We start from the raw sequence: 24,723 nt of genomic DNA on the forward strand, positions 1-24,723 counted from the left end.
CAAAACCCACGTTCAGTTTACCGTGGGTTTGTGGTTAGAAAGGCTTGGAAATGGACTTACCATTTCTCCCTGTTCCTACAATCTCCACTTACTCCACACTTAAAGTTGACATGAGTCCTTACTTCCAGCTCTTGGTGTAGTGGGGAATGAGACATCTTAACAGTGACCTGAATTTGGGCTTCAGCCTGAAGACTAACTGCTATTTCACATGAACTTAAGTCAAGCCAGGACCCCACTTGAACCATATGGGGGAATCTCTTCCTTCAGACAGTGCTGCATCCCTTGCCCTGGGAAGTAGTAATTTTCCTTTTCTTTCTACCCCAAGGTAGGGACTGGTCAGATGAACTCAGAGATCTGGCTGACTTTGGGGATACAAGAAGACCATGCCAAGCCAAAGGTAGAAGTGTGTAGCTGGAAAGGAGGTTGGTGGTTTTCCCTTTGGCTCTGTGGTTTTAGGTGAGCTTTGGTTTTAGGGGAAGCTGTCAAACTGCACTGCAGAAGGCGACAGATGTTTGTTGTTAAGGGAAAAAAGAACTATAGCTTCTCCTCTTCCCCCCCCCCCCCCCACTCCACAACCCATGTTTCTATGTCTTTAAGGTATGGCTATGAGATGATTAAACTTGACTGGGTAGAGAAGTGGGTGCAAATGGTATGCCAAACAGGAGGGACCATTAGACCACGTCAGTGCAGAAGCTTGTACCTCTGTGCTCCCAGGATTATGGCTTTGAGACATGTCCCTGGGCTTGGGGACTGGACAAAGGCTTGCCAAGGACCCTCTGGTACATAAATCCTCCCATCACTTCTCCTGCAGAGGGGCCCAGGGAGCTGTGCCACCGAGGTGTTGGCTGTACTCATCCTGTTCATCAGGTGAGTTCTTCGGTCATACGGCTGGGACTCTAGCCAAGAGGTCTTTTTGTAAGTGGTTACTACAACCTGAGCACTGGTAAAATCAGTGGTCAAAGGCAAAAAATTCGCATTTTCCTCGAAGCCCTCTAAGGCTTTGACAGAGGCACTTTGGCAGATGGAGCTGGGAATGCTTAAGACATTACTGTCTTTGGGTATCCTCCTTATCCATCTGCTAATGGCTTCTGCTCCCGTAGCAGAGAAGGTCCGGCAGGAGTTTAGCCACTCCAGGCACCAGTTTGGCATCTGAACTCAAACCCAACTCTTTAACAGCAGCCCTTAAAGCTGAACTGCCTGACTTGACCCTGAAACAGACTGGCAGGCACTGGGATGCTCTTCAAGGAGCAGCCAGAAACAAGCACTGGGCTTGAGAAACGCTGTCGTCATCCCAGTCTGAGAAACACCACCCAGTCTGTGGTGACCATACGCCCTGGCTTCAGGTCCGTCTAAAACTGTGTCAGAAACTTTAACATTAATGCTCCCGAGCCATTTATTGATGTTTTGCTCTATATACTGCACCGAGTCTAGTATAGTTGGCTTTGCAAGAGCTGCACGCCCCGAGTTCTGTGAAAATACTTGCATAAGAGCAGGGAGTACGTGCTGTTTAAGGCATTATAATGTTATATAGTCATCCCTTTGAAAGAATGAGTATGGCCCCAACATTAGTTTAGATCACAATTTTAATGTTTAAAAACTATAGAGGTAACAGAGATTATAGAACTTAATACATTTTTTTTTTTATTTACACACAGAAACTGAAAAACTGCATCGTTTATTTGGATATGAGCAGCACAAAGTATGGTGATGTTAGCAGGAGCAAAATATTACCAATGACTCACTTTGACAATCTATTAGAGACGAGCTCGTATCAAGCATACATCATTCAAACAGTATTGTTTATACTAGATCGGGGTGAGCCTTAACATACCTTGGGACACTAAAAACAGGTTTCTATAAAGAAGTTAAAGTTCAAGTCTTGTGGAAAAATACCTTTACAGTTTATATTTTGTTGGCTATAACACTGAAAACAAAATGTACACTTGTATTAATTTGAAAAGCTCTGTAGAAGTGACTGCATGTAGGTTTTTTTCCCTCAAATTTGTGCTCACGGTGAAAGCAAATGTTATTTCAAGTTTCATTTTCATCCAAGACCATAAAGTAAACATGGAAAAAAAATACAATTATTTTTAGATCCATTTCTCAACCTCCATTTTTCAGCAATGAAAACGTGAAAAAACCACGTTTTCGGGCTTTACCAGCGAGAAAGTCTAGGCAAGGCTTTTGCCGGAGGCACTCTGGGGACGTATACAACCCTCCCCTCCCGTCGTCCGCACCCCTGGCCGCGCAGCTATCCCACGACAAAAACGAGTGGCCTCTGCCCGTTTGGAGGGTGGGATGCGCACGCAGTCCCCGGCCGGGGATGCTCTCGCCAGCCTCGGGTGCTCGCGTTTTGGTCGTAGGATAGCGGCGTGCCGGGATCTGCGTCGGAGGAGCAGCCGCAGGACTCTGCAGGAAGGGAGCGGGCTAGAAATGGCACGAATTGCTCTGGTTGCTGCCCGCCCCTGGCTTGTAGCGCTTTTTTTTTCTGAACTACGGGCATTTCTGGTGGCTGCAAATGGAAATGCAGAAGTCCTGCCCTGACTTCTGTTTGTACTGGTTAGGTAAATAGGTGCCTGGACATAACGGGGCATAATGCTGGGTCAGATTGCTGGCTGCAGTTTGCTCTGGTTTCTGCATAAAGCCTTTTCAGCAATTTATTGCCACCTGACCTCGGCTGAGGAGGTAAGAGGTGTCTGGGTACCAAAGGGGCCCTTTACAAGGGAGATGTTTTACCCAGCAGGAAGACTGGCTAACTTGCTGTTGAGAAAACAGGGAGTCACGCACTGGAATTAATCCTAGCAATTTCACCGGACCTTTTGTTTCTCTTTTTCTTGTTACATTAGCGATGTAATTATAATTTCGAGTTTAGGATTTAACTGTTGAACTCTTGGGAGAAAGGAAAGGATATACATTTTGCTAAGTCAGAAGCTAAAGTATTTGTATTTCTATTAAAATTATTCTTAATATGCAGAGCCTATCTCAACACTTCTATATCATAGGGGATAAACAACTGCAAAAATATACAGCATCCTATTTATTTACAATATATATATGTACATAAAAATGAAATTTCCTACAATACAACACAACTGCATAGATTTGTCTTCAGAAACATAGGCATGTGTACAATTTGTGAATTCTAGACCTTTCCAGCCCTGTACTTTTTATTAATTCATTATCTTTTTTTTTTTTTTCACAGTTTGTTACAGAAATCCTTACATTAGATACAAATAAAACATTCTTTGTGTAAGTTATAGGAAATAAGGATTTTCCTGACACCGAGGGCTCTGGGGAATTGTTTAAGAAAGGACCCTGGTGCCAGGCGATAAAGCCATCTCGTGGAGCTGCTGATGGAGCTGAGTACATTCTGCTGTGCCTTTCTCCTACAGGCACTGGGGTGGGACGGTAGGACTGGAGGTGGGACACCACCACGTGGAAAGAGTTTTGTTTTGACCAAGATGCTCTTTAGCCTTAATGTAAGGTTCAAGCAAAGAAATGTATTCATTTAAAGATAAGCTAGAGATACTGTTAATTGTTACTCTTAATACTCAATATCAGAGAGAGCTCTGGTGCTTATGCATTGTAAGGCAGATGTACAGACACAACCCGTATATCATCCAACTTGCATTTGCACGCGTGACCTATTGCAAGTGGAGCACAGGCTCGGTCGGTATGTGGCTCAGGAAAAAGCAGCCCTCGGGAGCAGATAGGCATCCCCATCCCTGACCTCGCAGGATGAGACCGGCCGTTCTGCCCTGGGCCGGTACGCGGGCCGGGCACCACTCAGTCCGTATCAGCCCTACAAAAGGTCCGTGCTGGTGCGCGGATTTGGCATCGGCCCTCTGAGCAGGAGCAGGCATCACCCAGAGAGGTCACCGCTCCCGAGATACTGTTCCTGAATAACAATTTACTGTGTTTTACTTACGAGGCGTGTTTGCCGTTGGACAGAGAAGGGCAGCTGTATTCTGCAACTGTAAGGGTGCTTTAAGCTCATGACTATTTTCTTTGCAATGTGCTGTGGACCAGGAGAGGCAGCAAGGCCGTCTTCTAAGTGTAGCATTAACTCCTACGATGTTATTAGGAGCCCCTGCTTCTAATTAGTCCTTCCTTGTCCCTCATCACTCAGTTGTTACTATTACACAAATGAGAATTTTAAAGTATTTTGTTGTAGTTATTAGGAGCAATTTTGCATCCAGTCTATGACATTTGCAGTGCTCACAATAGTGATAAACTCTCTATGAAAAGAAAGCATGCTACCACCTACTAAGTAGATACGGTACTCTGGATCCTATTAATTTAACAACAGAGAAACTCCTACAGCATTTCACTGTGCTCTTAAAATCCTAGCTAAAATGTGGGACTCGTACATCGTTGGCTACAAGTTCACTATTCCAAATGAACTGAATAACAGCAGTACATTTTACAGATAACCTCATACAAATATTGTCATCCATCACTGATGTTGACAGTTACAGCAGGGTCTATTGCATTCTGTTAAGAATGTATAAACCTGATGAGAAAACAAAAAGCACGTTATTTCACGTTCATTACCACAGACATCAATAAACACATGATTCCTTTCCATAAATATCTATAAATATGATGCCAGTAAATCAGTCTAAGCAAAATTCCCTCTTTTTTTTTTTTTTTTTTTTTTTCCAGAGACCCAGAAACAAAGTCTGTTTAAAGACTCAATATTTTGGGTATCTATTTTTCAGTATCTAAGATGTGCTTTGATGGTCCAGTACCTCGGGTAATTTCACTCTGTGCACACACCCAGCTCATTCTTCTCCCTATTTATCCAGTAAAACTCCAGCATACAAACAAACTGGGAAAAAGAAGGTGGCAGAATAGCAAAGAGGAGAGAGAGGGGGTAGTGATGGAGGAGATCTGGGAAGATGCAAGGAGCAATCAGTCACCCAACAGCCCTTCAAGTCGAAGGAAGCTGGGTGCCAAAACTCAATGATTAGTATTTTAAACACGAGACTACAGACTATTTGGGGGGTTGGGGGGTGAGAGGGAGATGTTGCAGTTGTGACCTTGCTGGGACCCTGTGCAGCAGATCAGACCTCTAGCTCGTACCCGGGTACTTGAAAGTGGCTCCCAGGATCTCCTCTCTCACACCCCCCCGATGCACAGAGCCGCACTGCTCAGAAATCGGTAGTAGAAGGATAAAGTGGGGAGGAAAGCAGGAGAGCCCTGGAGCATCTTGAGAATAACACTGTACAGCATTCTCAGGTCCGAGTTAGGTTTTTTAGGATAAGATCCAGAGAGATTATAAGGCACCTCAAAACCTGAAATGCCATCCCAGCAAGCTGAGTCAGAGAACGGAGTGAGATGCCGGGCTCCTGCTGCAGTGACCAGGGAGGGTTGGGTGCCTGCAAAAGGCGAGCCACAAACTTACATCCCGAGCTGGGAAGATGCCTGGAATGAGCTGCGAGGAGTTGGGAACCAAGCATAGGTTCTTCTCCAGTTAGAGCTTGACTAACACCTAGGCTTGTAGGCTATGGTATGGACTTCTCCGTGAGCAAGGGCAGGGATCAGTCTCACGAAGAGACAGCACGGAGAGAACCGGTGACCCGCGCCATCACGGGCAAAGGCGTGAGACCACCCGCAGGAAAGCGTGAGTGAGCTCAGGCCAGGGGTCCCAGGTCGCTCAGCGGTTCTTGTGTTAAATGCTGGGCTGGGGGGTACTGGGGAGGAAGGAGGCTGCACCGGAGACCTTGCTGGGAGCCTGTGAGTGAGGGTCTGAGGGGCCAGGAGGAAGACAGAATAAGGGAACCCCGCTCTGCAGCCTAGCAGGTCGCGTTGCCCGGTGGGAGGAGGCTTCCCATTTTGTTCTTGCTGCTGGGCTGCTCCGAGGACTTGGGCAGCCGGCACATTCCACTCTGCCTTGCTTCTGGATCACAGTGGGGTATCAGCAGAGCCGGGTACCTCGCTGCCCAGGCTGAGGCACAGGTCCAGAAGTCTGGGTTTAGTAGGCTTGGTTTCTGCAGCATGAATGCTCTGCACCGCGATGCCCAAATTCCGGGGAAGGCCCCAAACTAACCTCTCTGGATGTTACCCTTAGAAACCAACTCTCAAGGTCCTGAGAAGCGCTCTGGGGTCTCCACTCTCAGTGACTTCAAGCCGTGTGGGACAAGACAATGGCAACTGAGGCCATTCCGTAGCTCACAGAAATCCCACGATCCCAAATTCTCCGTCCCTAACCTTAAAAAGAGCAAGCTGCAGTGGCAGGTTCCCCACCGCTGATGACAGTCTCCTTCCACAGTTACAACGGGGAGTCGGCAATGAACCGGCTACTGGGAACAAGAGGGTCGCTGCTTACTGACAGGTATGGCTCGAGCATACCGAGGGCATCGCTCAGCCCTTGGCCGTGAAGCGGGGCTCCCTTTAGCCATCGGTTCTTTCGGTGGGAGCCGGGTTCGTATTTTGAGACGCTTTTTGGCTCGCACGGTGAATGACACAAAGTGAACATGTTTATGCTGCTGGCAGTGCACTAATAGAAGATGTCTGTTCAGGATGGTTAACGATCACCTGCTTAGCGTTTTGAGTCTCTACAAGTAGTTCTCTACACCAGCTATAAGGCATTAGGCAAATGCTTGTTTTGTGGACAACAGATGCAAGTTACAGTGTTTCTGCTAGTAGTAATTGAATGTCTTTTCTTTCACTGTCAGGGAGAATTGATGGGAAATGTAAATGAAACATGTTAAATATCAAAAGTGTTTCTGTTTGTTTAAAGACATGTTACAGATTTCGATTTCTATTAGAAATCCAGTAGTTTGGCAGAGTGAGTCAAATCCTGCTCCCACTGCTGTCCAAAACCCCACTGACTTCAGTGGGAGGAGGATAAAACACAAGAGAGGAGCCAGTCTCTACAAGGTATGTACAAATAAACCCCAGAATGGAAAAGGCATGAGGTATGATTAAAAGCTTAGGTTTTGATAAAACTGGAGCTTGTTTTTTTGTTTTTTGTTTGTTTTTTTTTTTTTTATGAGAGAAGTGGGGCATTAGTAAACAGTTTAACGCTGAAGAAAACGCAGACTTCCTATGGAAATCCCCAAGCGTCTGCTTCTCTTCAGGCTCAAGTACTCATGGTTTGTGGTCAAGTCTAGTTCTGGTCGGGCACCAGCTGAAGTGTGCCAGGGGAACGGCGGCTGGTGGTGGTGGCCATCCTTCTGCTCTCTGGGGCTGGCTTCTCCACCAGAACATCAGAGAGAAGCACCACATTTAGGACCTACGCTTCTACAACGCTCATTTAAGCTCTCATGGTGCTTTTCATGCCCGTATCCAGAATGCTACACTTAAACCAGTGAGGCAAATGGTGCACAAAACGGCAACAGAACAAACAAACAAAACAACAAGCCGGATGCGTACAAGTGGAGAACAGAGTTTTGGCTAAAAGACGGGGAGGAGGAAGGGTGCGGACTGACATCACTCCAGTCGGGGTTGGTAATAACGGGCGCTGCTGCCCTAAAGGAGCAGAGCTTACAGTTGAAAGGCTAAGGATAATAACGGAACAATGCAATTCATGGGTGGAAGAGGGGAAACAAATTAATTGTGATGAATTCCTATGAGCAACGCTCTATATAGTCTCACAGACAATTAACACAGACTTAGCGTTGATCTGATAACTCAGTATCGGGGGACAGAGTGATTTCCTGTTGGAAAAATGAGTCTGTTTTCTGCACGAAAATACACCCAATAACAGTATTTTCAGTACTGGATAATCATTATTTGGATTTGATTTGAGTAAACTCACAAAAGATGGAATAGATAACAGAACGGATGGTTGCGATTTTGGTGTGTAGCAAACAGGGGTGTCTTCTTTTCAGAAGGAGGTGAACTTCAGTGGCCTTCGGCACTGCCTCCTGATTGTACCCAGTCATAGATGACCAAGGGAATGCTCACTAGGGAAAACATTATCCCCAGTGCCAAGAAAAGAGAAGCCTGGAACAAAAAGGAGAGAAAATTAATGAATAAGAAGAAAACACAATTAATTCAAGTATGCTAACTTCTCCTCTTAAGGAGATTTACAAGGTGATGTATCAAAGTTATCAGCTAAAATGGGATAGCACTTCTGGTAAAGACAAGACCCATAGATAATTGAACAGATTAGCGTCATTAATAATTACGCGCTGAACACCAAAACCAATTTTTTTCTCCTTCCAATTCACTTCTTAAACACTGATCATCCCTAAAGAGGATTAAGTGAGTGTGTTTTTAGGACCAATCGGGTTTGCTCTTTTCAAAGCCTCACGGAAATAAGTATACTCTTCCCATCGGATACGTGTTTATCGAAGTTCAGCCCTTTCGTCTCGGGGCCTGTGGATGGAGCCCCAAGTGAAACACGGGTTTCCTACCTCTGCTCGGAGCGGGAAGGTCTGACCTTACACCACTTCCAGCGCACGCCCCATCAGACTGGGAATACACAGGAGCATTGCATCTTTTCAGCTGCAGCTCTTTCTGGGGCTCATAGAAAATCTTTCCAAGGCCCATTCCCATCTGCTCACGCGTGCCAAAGGGCTCACATTTCAGCTGGCCGCTTCTGGTGGAAGCACCCTAAGTCTGACTCGGGCCCACTAAAACCATGAGGAATACTGCAAACGGGGCGCTTTGCATGCTTTCTGGATCAACACGCTGAAACGGAGAAAGCTTGCTGGGCTGAAAGGTTTGCTGAAGCCAGCCAGGGGAAGAGCCCCTCGCCCCGCAGAGAAGGGCCCCCCCGAACACAAGGTGCCCTGCGTGGTACGGCCCCTCCACCCCGAGACCCCAGGGTAGGCAAAGGAGAAGGGCAAGCACGGCTGCCGACTAACTGGAGCGAGGAGGGAAAGCAACGTAAAGAAGCTCACACACACTTTCAGATCGGGTACACTTCGCATCTAGCGCATTGTAAGGAATGACAAGACAAAAGTGTTGCATGGATGGGAAAGGAATGCATACCCAAATCCTCTGAGTCAACTTTGATCCATCCTGCTGTGTAATTTTTAAATACAGCGATGAAGGAAGAATGAAAATCAGCATGTTGGCAGAAGTGACCCCTGCAAAATTCAAATAAATGAGCTTTGTTAGCTGTCAGCAACAGCTAATTACTGTGTTGCTGATTAGCAACAGTCTTTTATTAGTAGTACAAAACCAGGATACTGTACCTACAACTCCGAAAATATCCTTCATGGACGGGATAAAAATGACTAACAGGTTGATGATTACCAAAAGAACAAAAGTAACCAAAACATGACGGCATAAGTCAAATTTTGTTTTTCTAGCCAGCTCAAATAATGATGAACGCACCTGTAGGAAGAGAGAGAGTTCTCTGTCAGGAATAGTCTCTAAGCCAATTCAAAGCTTCCCATGTTTATTTTGACTGGCTCTTTATGTAACAACAAGCGCTGTACAGATCTGTCAGAAATTTTGGGGTCTCTGATGTAATGCCCTTTGAAATAATCCTTCAAACTGATTTTGATATTTCAAAACTGTAGGTATACACGCATCTGCAGTAGGATATTCCTCTCTTTCTAACATGGCTTTTGGGATCCTTCTGCACTTAAAAATGAACTTCACCTCTGAGCCTGCTCCAGTGAAGTAGTGTGAAGAAAGAGAGGGCCCTTGTGGATTCAATTTAAAACAGATTTAAGATCAAAAGCGATTAATTTATTTCCTGCAGGGAGAACTTCTCCAGAAGTTAGTGGGAGTCTGGTGTGGGAAAAGACCGATCCAAGCTCAAGCACTTTTTGTAGCTGCAACATCACTGTCTCGGCGACTGCTGGACTGTGTTTTGAAGAAACGCGCCACGTCCAGCTGTTACCGACTTCCAAACTGTGGGGAGCTCTTTACTTACGGTGAAAAACAGCACCGGCACCGTGAGTATCACTGCAACGATCACAGCCAAGCGCACGGTCAGGATGAGGATGTCATCTTTGCTCTGGTACTTGTGAAGCAGATCTGACTGCACATTGTCTATGGAAAAGACAGTAAGATAAGTGTTCTGGCAAACAGGCAATTTGTTCACAAAAATCATTGCTTAACAACAGCCTTCTTGAACAACAAGTGATTTATCTGCAAACAAAAGAGTATGGAATGAAACATTCTTGAGTTAAAACAGCGCTTTGAACCAAATCCTAATGATCCCATTATTCCAGATTAATCCTTTGGAGGCCTGATTTAGGAATGCATCCTAATTCAAGAGAGCACATGCCTAAGTCTAAGGTAATTTTCACTGTAGGAAAGACAACAGTGAGACATACATGAAAGCTTGCTTACATATATATAAAAAAATAAGTAAAGTGAAATAAGCTATTTCTAATTGGTTCCGTGGGCTTTTTTTTTTTTTTTTAAAGTTTCAAATGATATAAAAATAACCACATGCACTGCAACGGCTGAACTTAATATAAACGACAAGGTTTTGAGCTAAATTGGTCTAAAGTGCAAATAAACTTCCAGCGAAAAGCAGTGCCCCTGTTCTCAACCAAGAACAAAGCCCATCTTGGGTCAGCTCTCAGTGGGACCCTCTGACATTTGCACTCAAATCCCTCGGCAGCTCCTCCGAGGGCTGCCCTGATGGTTTTTTCTCTTGAACCTGCCACCCCCCAGGCAGTGCCTGCAGCTTGGCCCCACGGCGGCCGGCGGCCCCGGTAGCCAAGACAAATCACTGGGGGGTGCCTAACGGGGAGGCAGGCGCTGGCCATATTTTAAGACAACCTCCTGCAAAAAGTGTTTCCTTGAAGCTGTGATAAGTAGCGCAGAGCGGGTCTGCCTGTGCTAACCAACAGGAAAACCAAGTTGCCGAGGGACCTACGTGTTTGCTTTGCAACTTTTAAATATCTAGGAGCAATAACCTAAGGGGGCGGCTGGTTAAGCGCGCCACGAAACGTACTCGCTGCCCCTTTTTAGGCTCATGTTTTGTTTCTGCCTGCTAATCTTAGAAAGCTGGTGGTAAATGTTAACAGCTCCTAAACCAAAGTCCTTAAAGGGAACTCTGCAGCCACGTCTAATTTAAAATCTTTGGCACTCGGTAAAACCTCGCGTATTCCTGGAGGCAGAGGGATCCGTCCTGCGGCGGAATGCCTGCGCTCCCCCCAGGACACCCTTCTGGGGAGAGACCACGGGTCAACACCACCTCCGCGGTGCTTGAATCCCCCACCAGGAGAAAGAAAACGCTCTCCCACCTCCCTGCAGATTAGGAGTGGGGTTTTCAAGCCGGGCACATGCACAGCTTCTGCGACACAGAGCTTACTCTGCTCCTGCAAGCACAGACTGCAACTTCTGTACCGCTCCCGGACTGCAGCCAGGTAGGAAGTGAAGGGCAAGGCTTACAGTTGAAGGTCTGTTTTCCTTTCAGCTAGATACACCACAGAGCCCAACCACAGTGTGACCTTTTAGGGGAAGAAAAACACCTCTTTTCTGTAATTCTGCAATGTAAATATAGTCATCACTGCAACACTTTCGAGAACACAGCAAACAGACAAGCACTATTGGTGTAAAGAAGAAATGGCCACAATACAAACGCTGTTCTTACCCCGGTAAGGGCAGCGAAGAGGGTTAGAAAACTCTAAGCGAGCACGGGAAAGGTAAGGTTTTGTCAGTCTCAAGGGGAAGAAGGATCAAAGTGGAGGACTTCTGTATTCTCTCGGTGTCCCTTTTGCTGCCTGTCACGGCGCTGACCCTTGCAGGAGCCGCGGCAGAGCCACACAGCCTCCAGCCGCGGGCGCTCGGCGCCGGGGAGCAGGGACGCCTGCCGTGGGGAGAAGGCACACGAGACACCCCAGGGATTCCTCCGCCATTCCCCCTCGGGAGGGCCAGAAGGACGCAGCCCCTACCTCCTCCATGGACTCCAGACCCTCGTCCTTGAGGGGTGTGGGAGATTCCCAGAGAGGACCGCCACGGATCTGCCTCCTCAGATCCCTGGGGCAATCACATCAGAATCTCCTCCCTGCCAAAGCGAAGGGGTCCGTGCTGATTTACACCCACTTGCTCCCCGGGGCTGCTAGTTTGATGCATTTCTACGAAAACGTGTTAGACGGGAGCAGTTGGATGAGAACGGCTGTGGCTGTTGTCACTTGCAGCGTATTGGCGGTTTTATTGGGAAAAATTGGAACAGGTGACCTCAAGTTACTTCAACGCATGCAGACTCAAGGCCTCATAATCTGAATGAGAGCCTGAGAAAACAAATACGAGATAGGTGCACCTTTGGGAAAAAAAAAAATGCCACATTTCATATTTACTTATTTTCTTTCTCTTGCAACACGTGGCATACAGGGAATGGTATCATGAATGAGGAGACTGTAACAAAAAGGTCACTTGGGATAGGGTGGAGAAGACCGATGACCTTTTGGTGACTGAGGTAAAAGGCAAACATCAGTTTTGTCATCTGTCTTGTAACCCCTTAATGGTCCATGGAAAAAGACACTACTTTTCAGCATTCCCGTTATACCAGAACATGGGAGTAGCTTCCTGGGCAACATTCATATTTTATCCTACTTTACTTAATAATTGTGCCTTTAGGGCACACGTGTTGTATCCTTTAGCGATACAGCATAGTTCGTTTGTTTCTTTAAGTGAATTGTTGTGCATGAAAAGAGACAGGGTGCAAGTCTCACACACTGAAATAACCATCCTTTGGCGGCTGAGCTGGGACAACACTCGAAGCTTCCCCACCTTCACTGCCAGTTTACTTAACCGAGACCTGAAGGGGTCAGCTCTAGGGACACAAGGAAAACATTTGGTCTTTCGCCTCTATGATGAAAGCATCGATAAGAAAATGAAAAAGCTGCACTGGCTGATTTGATACTCATTTCCTAGGGCCTGCTCTCAAATCTGTCTCATTTTATGCAGATATGCACGCTTCAGTCATTACTAATGTACACAACATTCAGGTGAGGACCTTGGAATGCAAATCTTAGTGGGGCCCAGCTAATCCCCAATTCAGTTAAACAAATATGTCCCTCATATTTTGAACATGCCTTTTGCAAATAATACTTTCACTTGTGCTTTTCATCCACAGGGGAAAAGGAGGAAAGGATTTGTACCTTCCATATGAAAACACTAAGGAAAATTACTTGAAAAATTATTTTAATATAAGTGGATGGGACTTTCCTTTCCATCTGGGATACGCTATTGATTTCACATGTATTCCCTTTCTACTTTGATCAGTAAAGAACTGCATACTTACCGTAGAAAGTCAAATAGCCAAATATGGCAGTCATAAAGTACATCACAAACATGGCAAAAAATGAGATATTTGAAACCAACTGCATTTTTTTCTGTGAACGGCTGGAGAAAGAAGAAAAAAAGAACACATAAAAATGGTTGGGCTGGATTTTTCAATAGCTGTTTAAAAATTTATTAAGTCTTTGCATAAACATAGTAATTCTGGGGAGACTCATGAATGCATTTTCATTTAGAACAGGAGTTCATTGACAGCTGCACAAGGAAGAGAAGGACTGGGGAAACAGACCCTACTTGGGGCTCTGGTCAAGAAGTGGCAGGTCTGCCCTGTGGCTCTGCTCCCTGGCCATACCCGCGTAAACGGAGTGAAGGGTGAAGCCGAGTGGAGAGGGGCGGCCCTTAAACACTTCAGTAATTTAATTAAAAGGTCAAAATAAAGGAAGAGTGAAATTACACAAAGGGGAAAAAACCCCCAAACTTTCTGAACGTTTGCAGAGAAGCATTTGTGTCCCCGTGGGTGGAAAATAATGAATGTATGCAGACCACTATAGACCTGTAAAATAGGTTCAGTGTAAACATTTCATTTTTAGATATTTGTTCTGAAATATTCACACTCCGGTACCTAAACTTAGGCTTTGTAAATCCACACAGGGATGCCCTAAATAGGCACCTGGGAACCTGCTGAAGTTGCTTAAAACTCAAAGCACCCAGCAAGTGGCCGGGACCTGAGGGCACCCATGGGTCTGACCGACCCCGACCTCTCCCCCGGGGCTCCCCCCGGGGCCCAGGACCCCACTGCGGCCCCCGGGGGCCACCAGCCATGTGGCAGCAGGGCCGGTCTCCAGCTCCCCACAGCCTTGCCCAGCCAGAGGCATCAGCAAGACAGCAAAGGTCTTTTAGTAGAGGCGAGGCTGAAAGTACTTTTTTTCCTGGTAGCACAACAGATTTTTAGTTGCGCTGGAACAAACGCCGTTAGCTGAACACACGCCCCTCTCCTATGCCAAATAACGAACAGCACAGTTTGGCTCTCCCCAGCCTGCTGTGTACTTCCAGAGAAAACTCCCCAAGTATTGCATTATCCTCAACCTCCCTGACCCCCGCCCCAGCGGCATGCCCGGGAGGCCAGATTTCCTAGCTGACAGCCACGCTCGTTGGCTTGTTGGGTGTTATTAAAGCACATCTCCTCTGAATGGCACGAATGACTCAGAGCACCTCTGCACTAACATTTTCCATGTAAGGCCGTTCAAAACAATCGACTGGGAAAGGAAAAAAAAAAAAAGAGAAAGGCTTACTCTTTAAGTTCGCTGTAAATCGGGAGGACTGACGGGTGGCACACAAACGCAAAAGCAATGGTGGGCAAAGCGTACACGGTCTGTTCGGAGAGAATTTCAGGAAAGAAGTTAAGAAGAAATATTTCCCCCAGTGGCATGAAGAAATGATCCGTGTTCAACTACCTCAGCTCCCAACTCTCTGGACTTTTCAACCGAACGTTGAGAGCCTTCAGAGAAGGCAGGCGACCTGTCAATTAGCACGTACTTAATGAAAGATGGAGAGCAGCGCTCTTTCAACAGGAGGACAAGGTCTTCGCGTTGGTCACGCGAGAGCACAGCCCTGACTCTGCTCGCAGAGCGCAGCTGCTGGTTTTGCTCCCTGGGATGGGTTTCCCTGCCCAGCTACTGCACGCCGTCACGCGTAAAAGGGACGGGTGGTGGGTCACCGCTACGCTACCCTGCCTCGGCATGGAGGGGTGCGCACCCACGGGTGCTAAGGCTGAAGTCCTGAAGAGGAAGCCCATATCCAGACTGTAAGAAAAGAGAAGAGGAATGCAGAACTTACAAATAAATGGATATTTCAAGGTACCAGACTGAGTCCCTTCATTTCCCAGGCCAACAAAAGGGCTAGGAGGGCTGTGGAGGGAGCATGCTTTTCCTTGGGGAAAGAGAGAGACCGTTACGTCACCAGGAAGCGCAGGAGGCCTCCGGGGGGGACCTCACCCCCTTCTCCACCAAAACCCTGAGTGGGTTTCAGTCCTCAGCGTACAGCCAATCTTCACAAATGACCTCATCGCCCAAGCACTTCCGTTCTCCCCAGGGAACGGGTACGAGCAGAGATCGCACAAAAAACCCAGGTCCTCCTGCGAGGACAAAATGAGTCCGTCCCTACATGCAGCTCTCCCCGGCCCGCTGAGAGATGCTTGCTCTGGCCACAGGCATCCCCTTCCCACAGAAGCCGTCCTGGGGTACGCCCCAGGCCCAACAGATTCAGTAAATAGACCGGTTTCTCTCCAGCGGTCCTTCCTCACCCAGGCCTGTGCCGCCTCTTCTCCCTCACTCACAGCATGCTACTGTTGTGGAGTCTCCATCCGTGGAGATATATTTGGAAGTTGCCCGGACATGGTGGTGGGCAACCAGCCCAGGGTGGCCCTGCTTGCGCATGAGGGTTGGACCAGATGACCTCCAGAGGACCCTGCCAACCTCAGCCATCCTCCGGTTCTGTGAAACTGTCTCTCTACTCACATACCAAAGTTGCTAAAAAGATTGGCAAACTGTTGGCCCTGGGGGCAAATCACTAGACTTCAGCTCCAGCGTGCCTAGTTCGGATGGATTGATCCTTCCGATGTGCCTCCATCGACTCTGAGGCAAATGCTGACATTTACTGTAGGAGAAGACGACTGCCCTTCAGCGCTATCTAAAATATACCTACACCTAAGCTGCTGTTGCACACCAAGCTAACTAATTCTTGGTGTGTCACACCAGATCTGGGCTGATGGCTACCCCCAACTAAAGACAAGTGCTTGGATTGGCTTCTTCAACTGAAGCTGGTAGGATGAATTTAAAAAAAATTTAATTTTTGCACGCATGTGCTCTACATGCGCATTCCCTATGAATGCGATGGCGACACCCTGCGGACCCTGCCCTGCTGGATAAGGTGCTGTTTAACGAGCACTGCACCCCAGCACAGCTGATGGGAGCAATCTGCTCCCACAGCTACAGCCAGTTGCTCTTTCGCATTCTCTTGGCACAACTTTCCCTGCAGCTGTGTGGCGATGGAGGAAAGCATCCAGCTGAAAGGCAATCAAATTTTTTTGCTGGATTAGCTTTCAACTGTATCCTTTTCACAATCCAGTTCACCATATGGCTACAGAAACGCGTACCCTGTCACAAAGAAGTGGTTTGTGTGCAGGACAGAGGGATTACTTCTGGGCTTTGGATGCAGGAACGGCTTACTCGGGAACTACAGCCTAAAGGCGCAGTTGCAGCACGGATAGTAAGAAGCAGTGGAAAGGAAAACTCTCCCAAAGAAAGCTTTAGTTGTCTGGTAGTAGCTCGGGCTCACAGCCTTAACTCATCTACTACCGGGGCATGTGAACAAGACCGCAAGGAGGTACGTTCAGCATGGCATCTCCGCAAGACTGGGCAAGGAGACCCGTTGTGCGTTCACTGTTGGAGCACGAGTGGAAGCATGGAGAACCAGGGCCTACGTGGTGCTGATCGGATTAAGAACACGGGGTGTAGGTGCATATATTATGTGAATTAAAAATAAGTATTATAAAAAGAAACATACCTTGGAATTAAAGATAACATACTTTGGCTTACACATATGTTCATGTGCTGAGCTATTTGATAGGATAGGTGATGTTGTATTTAGCTCCGGTCCGCCACAGGGAATTTGAAACTTCTTGTAAATAACCTAGAATAAGAGTGGAAGACAGCTGATTGCTAACAATAATAATAAAAAGCAAATTAAAATTAAAACATCAGAGAAATGGTGAATATCCTATCAAGTGACTCTCATCCAACAAAGCAAGCAAGCTGAACTTACCACTACCAGGAAAAATACCATGCAGCTTAATGAGAATCCACTGGTATAGCCAAGATACCCTGAAAGAAATTAAACAGAAATCTCATACAAAATTATTTTATTGCCATATCTTGGTTTTTACTTCTTTTTGCTGCTTCGTGAAGTTTGAATGTATTATACATTTACTCTGTATCATGAGCTTCTGGGCAGGACAAAAGACAGTCCTGTTGGTGTGGGAGTCTCCCACGTCGCAAGCCTCCTGTCTTTCAGACAGTCCTGAGCTTTGCCCTGACCAGTTTCACTTCCCAAGGGTCACCTTTACGGCAGTTTAACTAATTTTACTTTTGAAGGAGGCTGTGATAACTGAAGCAAACCTGAAAATGTGCAATTACAATCAGAACATGACCCAGATTCCCTGATACACTTCAGCTGAGTATGGGTTATTTTCTCAAAAGGAAGATCCCAACAGGACTTCAGTGCCCAAACTTGTAATATCGTTTTAAAAAATACATTGTGTACCTACTGGCATCTCTGGGGACTCAAACACATTTGAAAATGCAATCCTCTATACACACCTTACTTTGAAGTCCAATACCTCCAATTAACCTCATCACTAAAAATTTTGATGCTGATAGAAAAATAAGTTATTTTTTGTAATCTCAGAATTTGTGAACTTATTTTTACAGGCTACACATAAGACAGAATTGCCTTATGAAGTGAAAACCCTCTTAACTATAATTTTTTAAATCAATTTCCACAATTGTTTGGATGAAGCTGGTTCATACTGAGTTCAACTGCTGTGACAATTTAGGCCTACTTGTTCCACGATGCTCAAAACACAGCTTAGTCCTGGACCAGGGAGGCTGCTTAGATTACAACGACAGCACATTTTTGTTTTGTTATAGTTGAGTTGCCAGTATGGCTGTCAGTGGCATGATGTCTGGGCCCCTTTATTTTGTTCCCACAATGGCATTTGCATCTTACCTAAGTTCTTAAGGAGACATAATGGGAGGATTATACCAAACGTCACTGTGACAACAAGAATCCGCCCATCCACGTACCATGCCCTGTATAAAACATTAAAAAAAAACAAACCAGCTTGAGCACACCTTAAACCCTTTCTGGTTTTCCTCACACTCAGCCATCCTCTTTGATTGCTGCAGTTACAGAACTATATTTGGTCTCCTTACCCTACAAGCTTCTACAAAAGGAGAGATGGGGGCCACATCTAAACTCTGTAGACTCTTGAATATCCAGCCCTTAAACACGGCACTGCTCTGATTCAGATACGGCACATTTTCATAGTCACTAGACAAAATATCACCCTACTGCTGAGATCAGTGAGTGGGACAGAGAGGCAGAGCAGCACCCTCCATAACCTGATATAACCACCCTGCCAGGACAGGGAAAGATCATGCAAAGGGCCACACGTGCAGCACAGCGGGGCAGGGGGGGCACCACGATTTGTTTGCTAAAACACCCGGGCACATGCCTGGAGCGGCAAACCAGGCTCCTGTGGGCTGGCACGCACTAGCCAGCCCGGGGCTGTATCTCCTTCTAGCAAGGTGCTTTGAATCCTGCTGGAAAGCAAGAAAGGGGAGAAGGGACAGCATTAGTGATGTTCTGTAGGACCTATTTCCACTGCTCGGTCCAATTTAGTATGAAAGCCTGAGGAACGGGATCTCTACATTCTTCTCGTGCACTACAGCACACCATATAACCCAGTGAAAAGGACATTTACCACTATAAAGAAATACCACCCCTCTGTTAAAGAAGCTGGTTAAATGTCAAGGAGTGATAAGTGGCAGAAATCTAAGTATAATACTCTGCTCTTGTCATAAGCTAGTATCGAAGAACTTCATACTACAGACAGTGCTTTAGGACCAAAATCCTATAAGATGCTAAGAACGCAGGGAAATACATAATATCTTAAACTTGCACTGTTCCCAGTATCTTCAAGTGTTGCCTGACACTGTAAAAGACTGCACGCTATGATAAGAGGTTTGTATAAATGAAAATTCTTCATGAAAATCTGGTGTGCGAAGAGACTAACTACTGATGGCTTAACCTTTCATTTCATATCCATCCTCTTTTCCGTCCCAAAGTTGTCTTGGTTTTTATTAACTACCTGAGATATTCCTGTGAAAATGTACTTTGACAAACCTGAAGAGTATCCAATACTTAAAAGCTTTTATAAACATACACTTAAACTTATCTACACAACGTTAAATTCTATAACCTAATCACCAAAATTAATTCAACTTACGAAAAAGATTCTTCTTTTCCCATTAGAAACTTTATGGCAGAAGGCAGCTCATTTTTGACTATGAAGAGATAGCTCAACATTGCTGGAGGAAGAAGAAGATCAGTTTAGAAAATGGGTAAGATTTTTTGCGGAACAAGTACAGAGAAGCATCCTGAACCTTTTCCCACATCAGCATCTGATGACAGAAGATCCCAAACTATAATTGACTCTAAGCTACTGATCATTCAGTAATACAGCATTTTTAAAGGGCTGCATGCGAAGTGTTAGCCACAGCTATATTGAGGAGCATGAAGATCCCAAGATGTCACTGAGAGAGATGTTCCTGGGTTTTATTTTTCAATACCCCTCATCTCCTTTACCTCCAACGTTCTGGAGAGATGTGGATCCGAAGACTATCATTTTCCCTGGGGTACCAAAGACCTGCTCACCCAGCTTTTCATACACCATGCAGCCTGCATGAAAAGAAACAAGGAGAAAGGTAACAAATACACCAGCAAAAGCCGTTGAGTCAAAACACTTACGATTCCTTTTCAGCTAACCACCCATCTGTGCAGCCATATCTGCCCTTTGCAAGTAAACAGAGAGCTCTCTTGTAATTACTAGAGCTGAAACTTATGTAGGAATGTTTGCTTGACGTCTATAAATGTTATCGTTGGCTACCAGTCACTTTTGAAATTGAAGCTCCTAATGAGGCTATTACACCCCTCTAATGAGTCTGTCTATACCCCTAGTGACACGTTAAGTTCTGGTATCCCCATCCTGGCACATTAGGTGTGCGCCCGCAATGAGAGTGACGTAGAAAGCCTCGTCCCCAGACAAAACTCGGTACAGCAGGATCCACAAGGAGCACTGGCAGCCTGGCCACAGCAGACACAGTACTGCGATCCTGCAATTTCACTTGCTTTAACTAAACGATCCAAATGAGGGCAGCCATTGACTTACAGGATGATTTACAATTTCTAATGATGAAGCCTTAACTTCTGAATTCTCCATCTGGTATGGTTTTGGTAAAAGCAGGGAAAGGTGTAAATTATAACTAAAACTTCTTTTAAATATCTGTCAAGCTTGAGAAACTCCCCTATTAATTGGTTCATGTTTCAGTTAAATGTTTTTTTCCTTGGCTGTGATTTAGGCCGTGAAAAAGACTGGACATTGTAAAGATGGGGAGATACATGAGAACAGAAAGAGAAGATGTACGGATGATTTTTAAAATGCATCCCATTGTTTGGTTTTCTCTATATTTCCTTATAACTGACATTTCTGCTGTGAAGCTTGTATAAACAGTAAGTTTGAGCTTAAATGTACCAGCAGCATAGAAACCAGGGCTTAGATTTTGGGAACTAACAGGGCACAAATGTGTCCACAATTAGGCAGATGTACCTAATTTAAATAGGCAGTTGCTGCCATTATACATGCTATAACAGTAACTCATGTGTGTCCAAATTACATATTAAAATATTACAGTGTTCTTGTGCACAGATAGTTTTAAAAATCTGCCTTCAGAGACTGTTACCCAAGGAAAGAGACTCTTGGGACTTCAGAGCACAGTGACATTTAACACTGTAGGTAACTTCTAATTTCTGTGGTTAGAATTTATTTTGCTTACAGTTACACTTCTCTCTGTTTTATTTTCTTCTAGGAAACCTCCTACTACACCACAAAGGCTATCAGGAATTTCACACTAACCATTTAGGCCAAACTGTGTTTCCAGGTAAGCTTCACCACAGGCAAAGATTCATTATATTTCATTTGCAATTAGTTTTGTAGTGCAAAGAAACTATATGAGCTGTTCCTTCTAGCTCACTGAAGACAACGTTTCATGGCAGCAGAATTCACTCTTTGTCATAAGTTTTTTTTCTTTATAGTGATGGCCAGATGCTGTTCTCCATTGCCATGTCATAAATTCTTGTTAATTCTGGGCTTCTGACCCAAAATGTCTTAGGCCTTTTTCTTGTGTCAGCAAAGTGACAGTAACTCCATTTTACACAAAGCACTTGGCCTTCTTTGAGCACTTTTCACCTCTTGTTCTTTACAATTCTACTGAAATGGTATAACAACATCTTAAATTACCTGTTTCCTTTGAACACACCAACAGGAGATATATTGAATAAATAGACAGCAGCGTCACTGAAACCAAAAGCAGCCTACAAAACAATGGAAAATAAAGCTTACTGTAAGAGCTGAGCTCTAACATAGCAATACTTCATGTCAGGCCATATTCCTGTTGATTCCAAGATAACTTTTATACTCTTCTGGCAATGCAAAAAGCCCTGAAAATACATGTAGTTCACATGCTGTTTGCTGTTCCATCACACCACCATGGAGGCAGAAAGCCCTGCATGTAGAGGGATTCAACCAAGTAAAACTCAGCAGAGCTGCAGAGCACAGCCTGTTAGCGAGTTACACCTCCCCATATTGAAAGAAGCAAGAATAAAGATGTCTTATCAGATAGGAATTATGATTTAATCAGAGCAAGGATGAGCCAGGTATGTCCCTCACCACCCACTCTAAAGGTTTTTTTTTCTGGAAGCAGAGTAAAAATGTCAAAGGGAAGTCCTCTATTTAAGGACTTCCATAAAAAACGGAAGCATCTTTTCCCAGGACAGGTTTTATATGCTACCAAAGGGGTGCCCAGATGGCTTTTTATGTGCCTCCCAGTGCCCAAGGGGGAGGGCACAGGGAAGAGGAGGGAAGTTAAGGCTTGACTGGCTTCCCTTGGGAATAAAGGCAGAAACCAAAGGTTTATACTTTGTCCAGGTGGGAACTGGTGTTCCCTCACTGATGTCACTCCTGGTCTGCCATGATCCATAATTTGACTTCACGTAGAAGAATTGCAGGAAGTAATGACCAAACTGTTTGTGTAGGAAACTTGCTGGCACAAATGATAATTAGTCAGTGCCGGGGGCTAAGTGCATAAAAACACATTTGCTCATTGCTCTATGTCTTTAAGCCAAGCACCATGTGCGCCTTCCCCTCCAACACTCTGACACACAAAGACCTGATGATGTTTTCATGATGTGTGTGAAGAGCATTCAGACAATCTGCTGGCAATTCCTCTCTTTATTATGACAACTACCCTCAGGACACCGAGAAAAACAAGCCTAGAATTTAACAGAAAACAAGCTGCTGCCATACATAGGCAGCAACACATCTTCTTCATAGGAATACATAGAAAGAATGGGATGAGAAGCCTCCTCCCCCCACTTTTTTATTATTTTAGACTAGAAATACTTGAGTGCCAAATAACGACCCACAAGTTTCTTGGGGCCGGAGCAGAAGGGAGAAACATAAAGAGGCGATAGGAGGAACTGTTCTTTTGCCAACGAAGAATGATGGTTGACAATAACACACGCTCTTTGTACAGCCCAAAGGGTGCTCCTCCTCGAGAAGGTGGGGAAGGGATGGGAGATTGTGCTGGCTGAGGTCACTCTGCTCCATTTTTTACAGATTTGCTAAGCCCTGCTCCTGCCCGTGCTCCCTGCAGAGCTGTTACGCCCCTGCCTGCCTGCAGGCACGGTGCTCGCAGCCCCTGGTGCTCGGCTGCTGGGCTGACTCACTTCCAGCCCCAAATGGCTCTGGCTCCGCATGCCAGCATCAAGTCTATTTTAATATTAAAAGCTCCCGTTTTTCAGGCACTGAGCTCATGGAGCCTTTGCAGCGGTAAAAATAACACTCCCAAGCAGCTAGGTATTTATCTGATCTGTTGTCCTTAGCTCCCCATAGGGTTCTTACAGAGACACTTGGCATTTTCATTAGCGCTGTATGAAAAACTTGTTTGTGTCAGGACTGTGGTATGGACAGGGATATTTGCGCCAGAACCACCCCTTGGAAAGGAATGAAAATGTCCATGCCACTCGCTCTGCACAAATTCAAAACAGAAGCAGGGGAGCTTGCACTGCAGTCCCAAATGCACTCCCCTACTTTTTATTTTGCCTGCTTTTAAAGAAGTGCTGGCAGCTATGCAAACAACCGGCACATGCACAAGTCACCTCCCCCCCAACAAATCCAGAATAAACAGTTTAGGGCAGGGGACTGATACAGTGCTGGGAAGAACAAACTGCTCCTGCAATGCCACTGCTGTTTGCTCCCAGCTGCCACATTACCAGGTCAGCTGAAACCTGTGCTGTCCCCAGCCCTCTCTAGGGGGGCCAGAAGAACCTGTGAGGCTCGTGCAGTCACCTGCCTTATTGCACAGAATAGCTCTGAACTCTCATAAGGTATTGGGTGCAAAAAGCACGGCAGAGCACAGGGTTTGCCACCGTATGGGCTCCCAGAGGAGCCTGCCCTAAACCTGTGGCGGAGTTAGGCTGCAGCTTCGTGACTGCTTCCAGCCAAGCCTAGCAGGAGTGGCTGCAGAAAGCAGTGTGAAACTTCAGCTGTAGTCTCATACTATACCTCATCTAACAAGCCCCTGTGCCTCAGCAGGGTTTTCCAGATCATGTGCAGTGCCGGGCTAAATGCAGGCTGAAGGCACCTTGCGCTTGGCTGGCCTCTATGTCTGTGCAACGCGATCATCGCTCTGGTCCTGGCTGTCCGCGATGAAACCACAGGCAGCGATGCGTGCTCCTGCCATCCCTCGGTGGCCTGGCCCATCTCTAACTTCCCAAACTTTTTGTGCCGTCTTTCTGCAGCAAGGTTTTCTCCCCTTTTGCATACAGGAAAGGATGCTCTTCTTTGGTCTAGGTTGTAGTTATCAACAATACTGGGATTAAGTTCCTCTGAGTTCCTACCTCAGTTGTTCTGCCTAGAAAGCATGACACTGTGCTATGGCACTAAGTTACGCAAATAGGATGTGAGAGTATATACTCAGTGCCATGTTTATTTTACATGTCTTATGCCAAGAACATAGGATCTGAACTGATCCAGGTGTGCATGGCAGTGCACACTTCACGAGCCTGAAGGCTGTGAGAGTGGAAATCAGGCTGGGTCTGCTTTGTTAGTGCAGAAAATGCTCCTTTAATTTTTCAGCCTCTGCTTTCTACTTTTCAGGGATGGTGCGTGCCAATACTGGATAAAGCAACCTAGAAACATTTCAGAACTGTGCTACTCAAGAGCAATGAATTTAAGTGCTTCCTCATGTGCAAAAAGCAATGAAAGTATTGCTAGGACTCTATCTTCAATCACTTGTAAAGCAGAAATGGTTCTAAGATCTACCTGTGATAGCAACAGCAGAACTATACATTTATGGGAAAAATGCACTGAATGAGAGTGTGAGAAAAAAATCTAATGGACTAGGTTTAACTCTGAGATTATTGCATGATAAAAGAACATTTAAAGCAGTTCAACTTTCAGGCATAACTACAGACACCACATTAGGATCCTGTATGTCCAAGCTTCAAAGGGGAAAGCTCTGCTAGCCTGGTCAGGTAGGTCCTGCTATCTTCCTTACCTCTGATCTCAGCAGGCTGGTCTATCTCTAGGCCAACAGATCTAAAGGTATTATAAAGCTAACAAAACCAATTATCCACTTTTAAATACACACAGTTGAT

General features: G+C 45.6%; 1 protein-coding gene across 4 annotated transcripts in view; it reads right to left on the minus strand.

Moving 5' to 3' along the window:
• Positions 1-1,565: 1,565 nt before the first annotated feature.
• Positions 1,566-24,723, minus strand: part of SLC38A1 (solute carrier family 38 member 1) — a 41,663-nt gene continuing 18,505 nt past the window's right edge. For 3 of the 4 annotated variants that reach the window (XM_069802238.1, XM_069802241.1, XM_069802240.1), the window contains 12 exons: positions 21,305-21,378; positions 19,594-19,686; positions 19,235-19,316; positions 17,953-18,035; positions 16,990-17,048; positions 16,732-16,857; positions 14,460-14,539; positions 13,172-13,272; positions 9,842-9,960; positions 9,153-9,294; positions 8,947-9,044; positions 1,566-7,953 (listed from right to left, as the gene is read on the minus strand). In XM_069802238.1, the coding sequence (XP_069658339.1) occupies positions 7,852-7,953; positions 8,947-9,044; positions 9,153-9,294; positions 9,842-9,960; positions 13,172-13,272; positions 14,460-14,539; positions 16,732-16,857; positions 16,990-17,048; positions 17,953-18,035; positions 19,235-19,316; positions 19,594-19,686; positions 21,305-21,378 (1,159 nt within the window). In that variant the 3' untranslated portion in view covers positions 1,566-7,851. The remainder of the gene's footprint in view (positions 7,954-8,946; positions 9,045-9,152; positions 9,295-9,841; positions 9,961-13,171; positions 13,273-14,459; positions 14,540-16,731; positions 16,858-16,989; positions 17,049-17,952; positions 18,036-19,234; positions 19,317-19,593; positions 19,687-21,304; positions 21,379-24,723) is intronic. The other variant, XR_011327815.1, reaches the window with a different exon arrangement.

This window comes from Haliaeetus albicilla, chromosome 14 (genome assembly GCF_947461875.1).
Source record: "Haliaeetus albicilla chromosome 14, bHalAlb1.1, whole genome shotgun sequence".
In the NCBI taxonomy this organism is placed as follows: Eukaryota; Metazoa; Chordata; class Aves; order Accipitriformes; family Accipitridae; genus Haliaeetus; species Haliaeetus albicilla.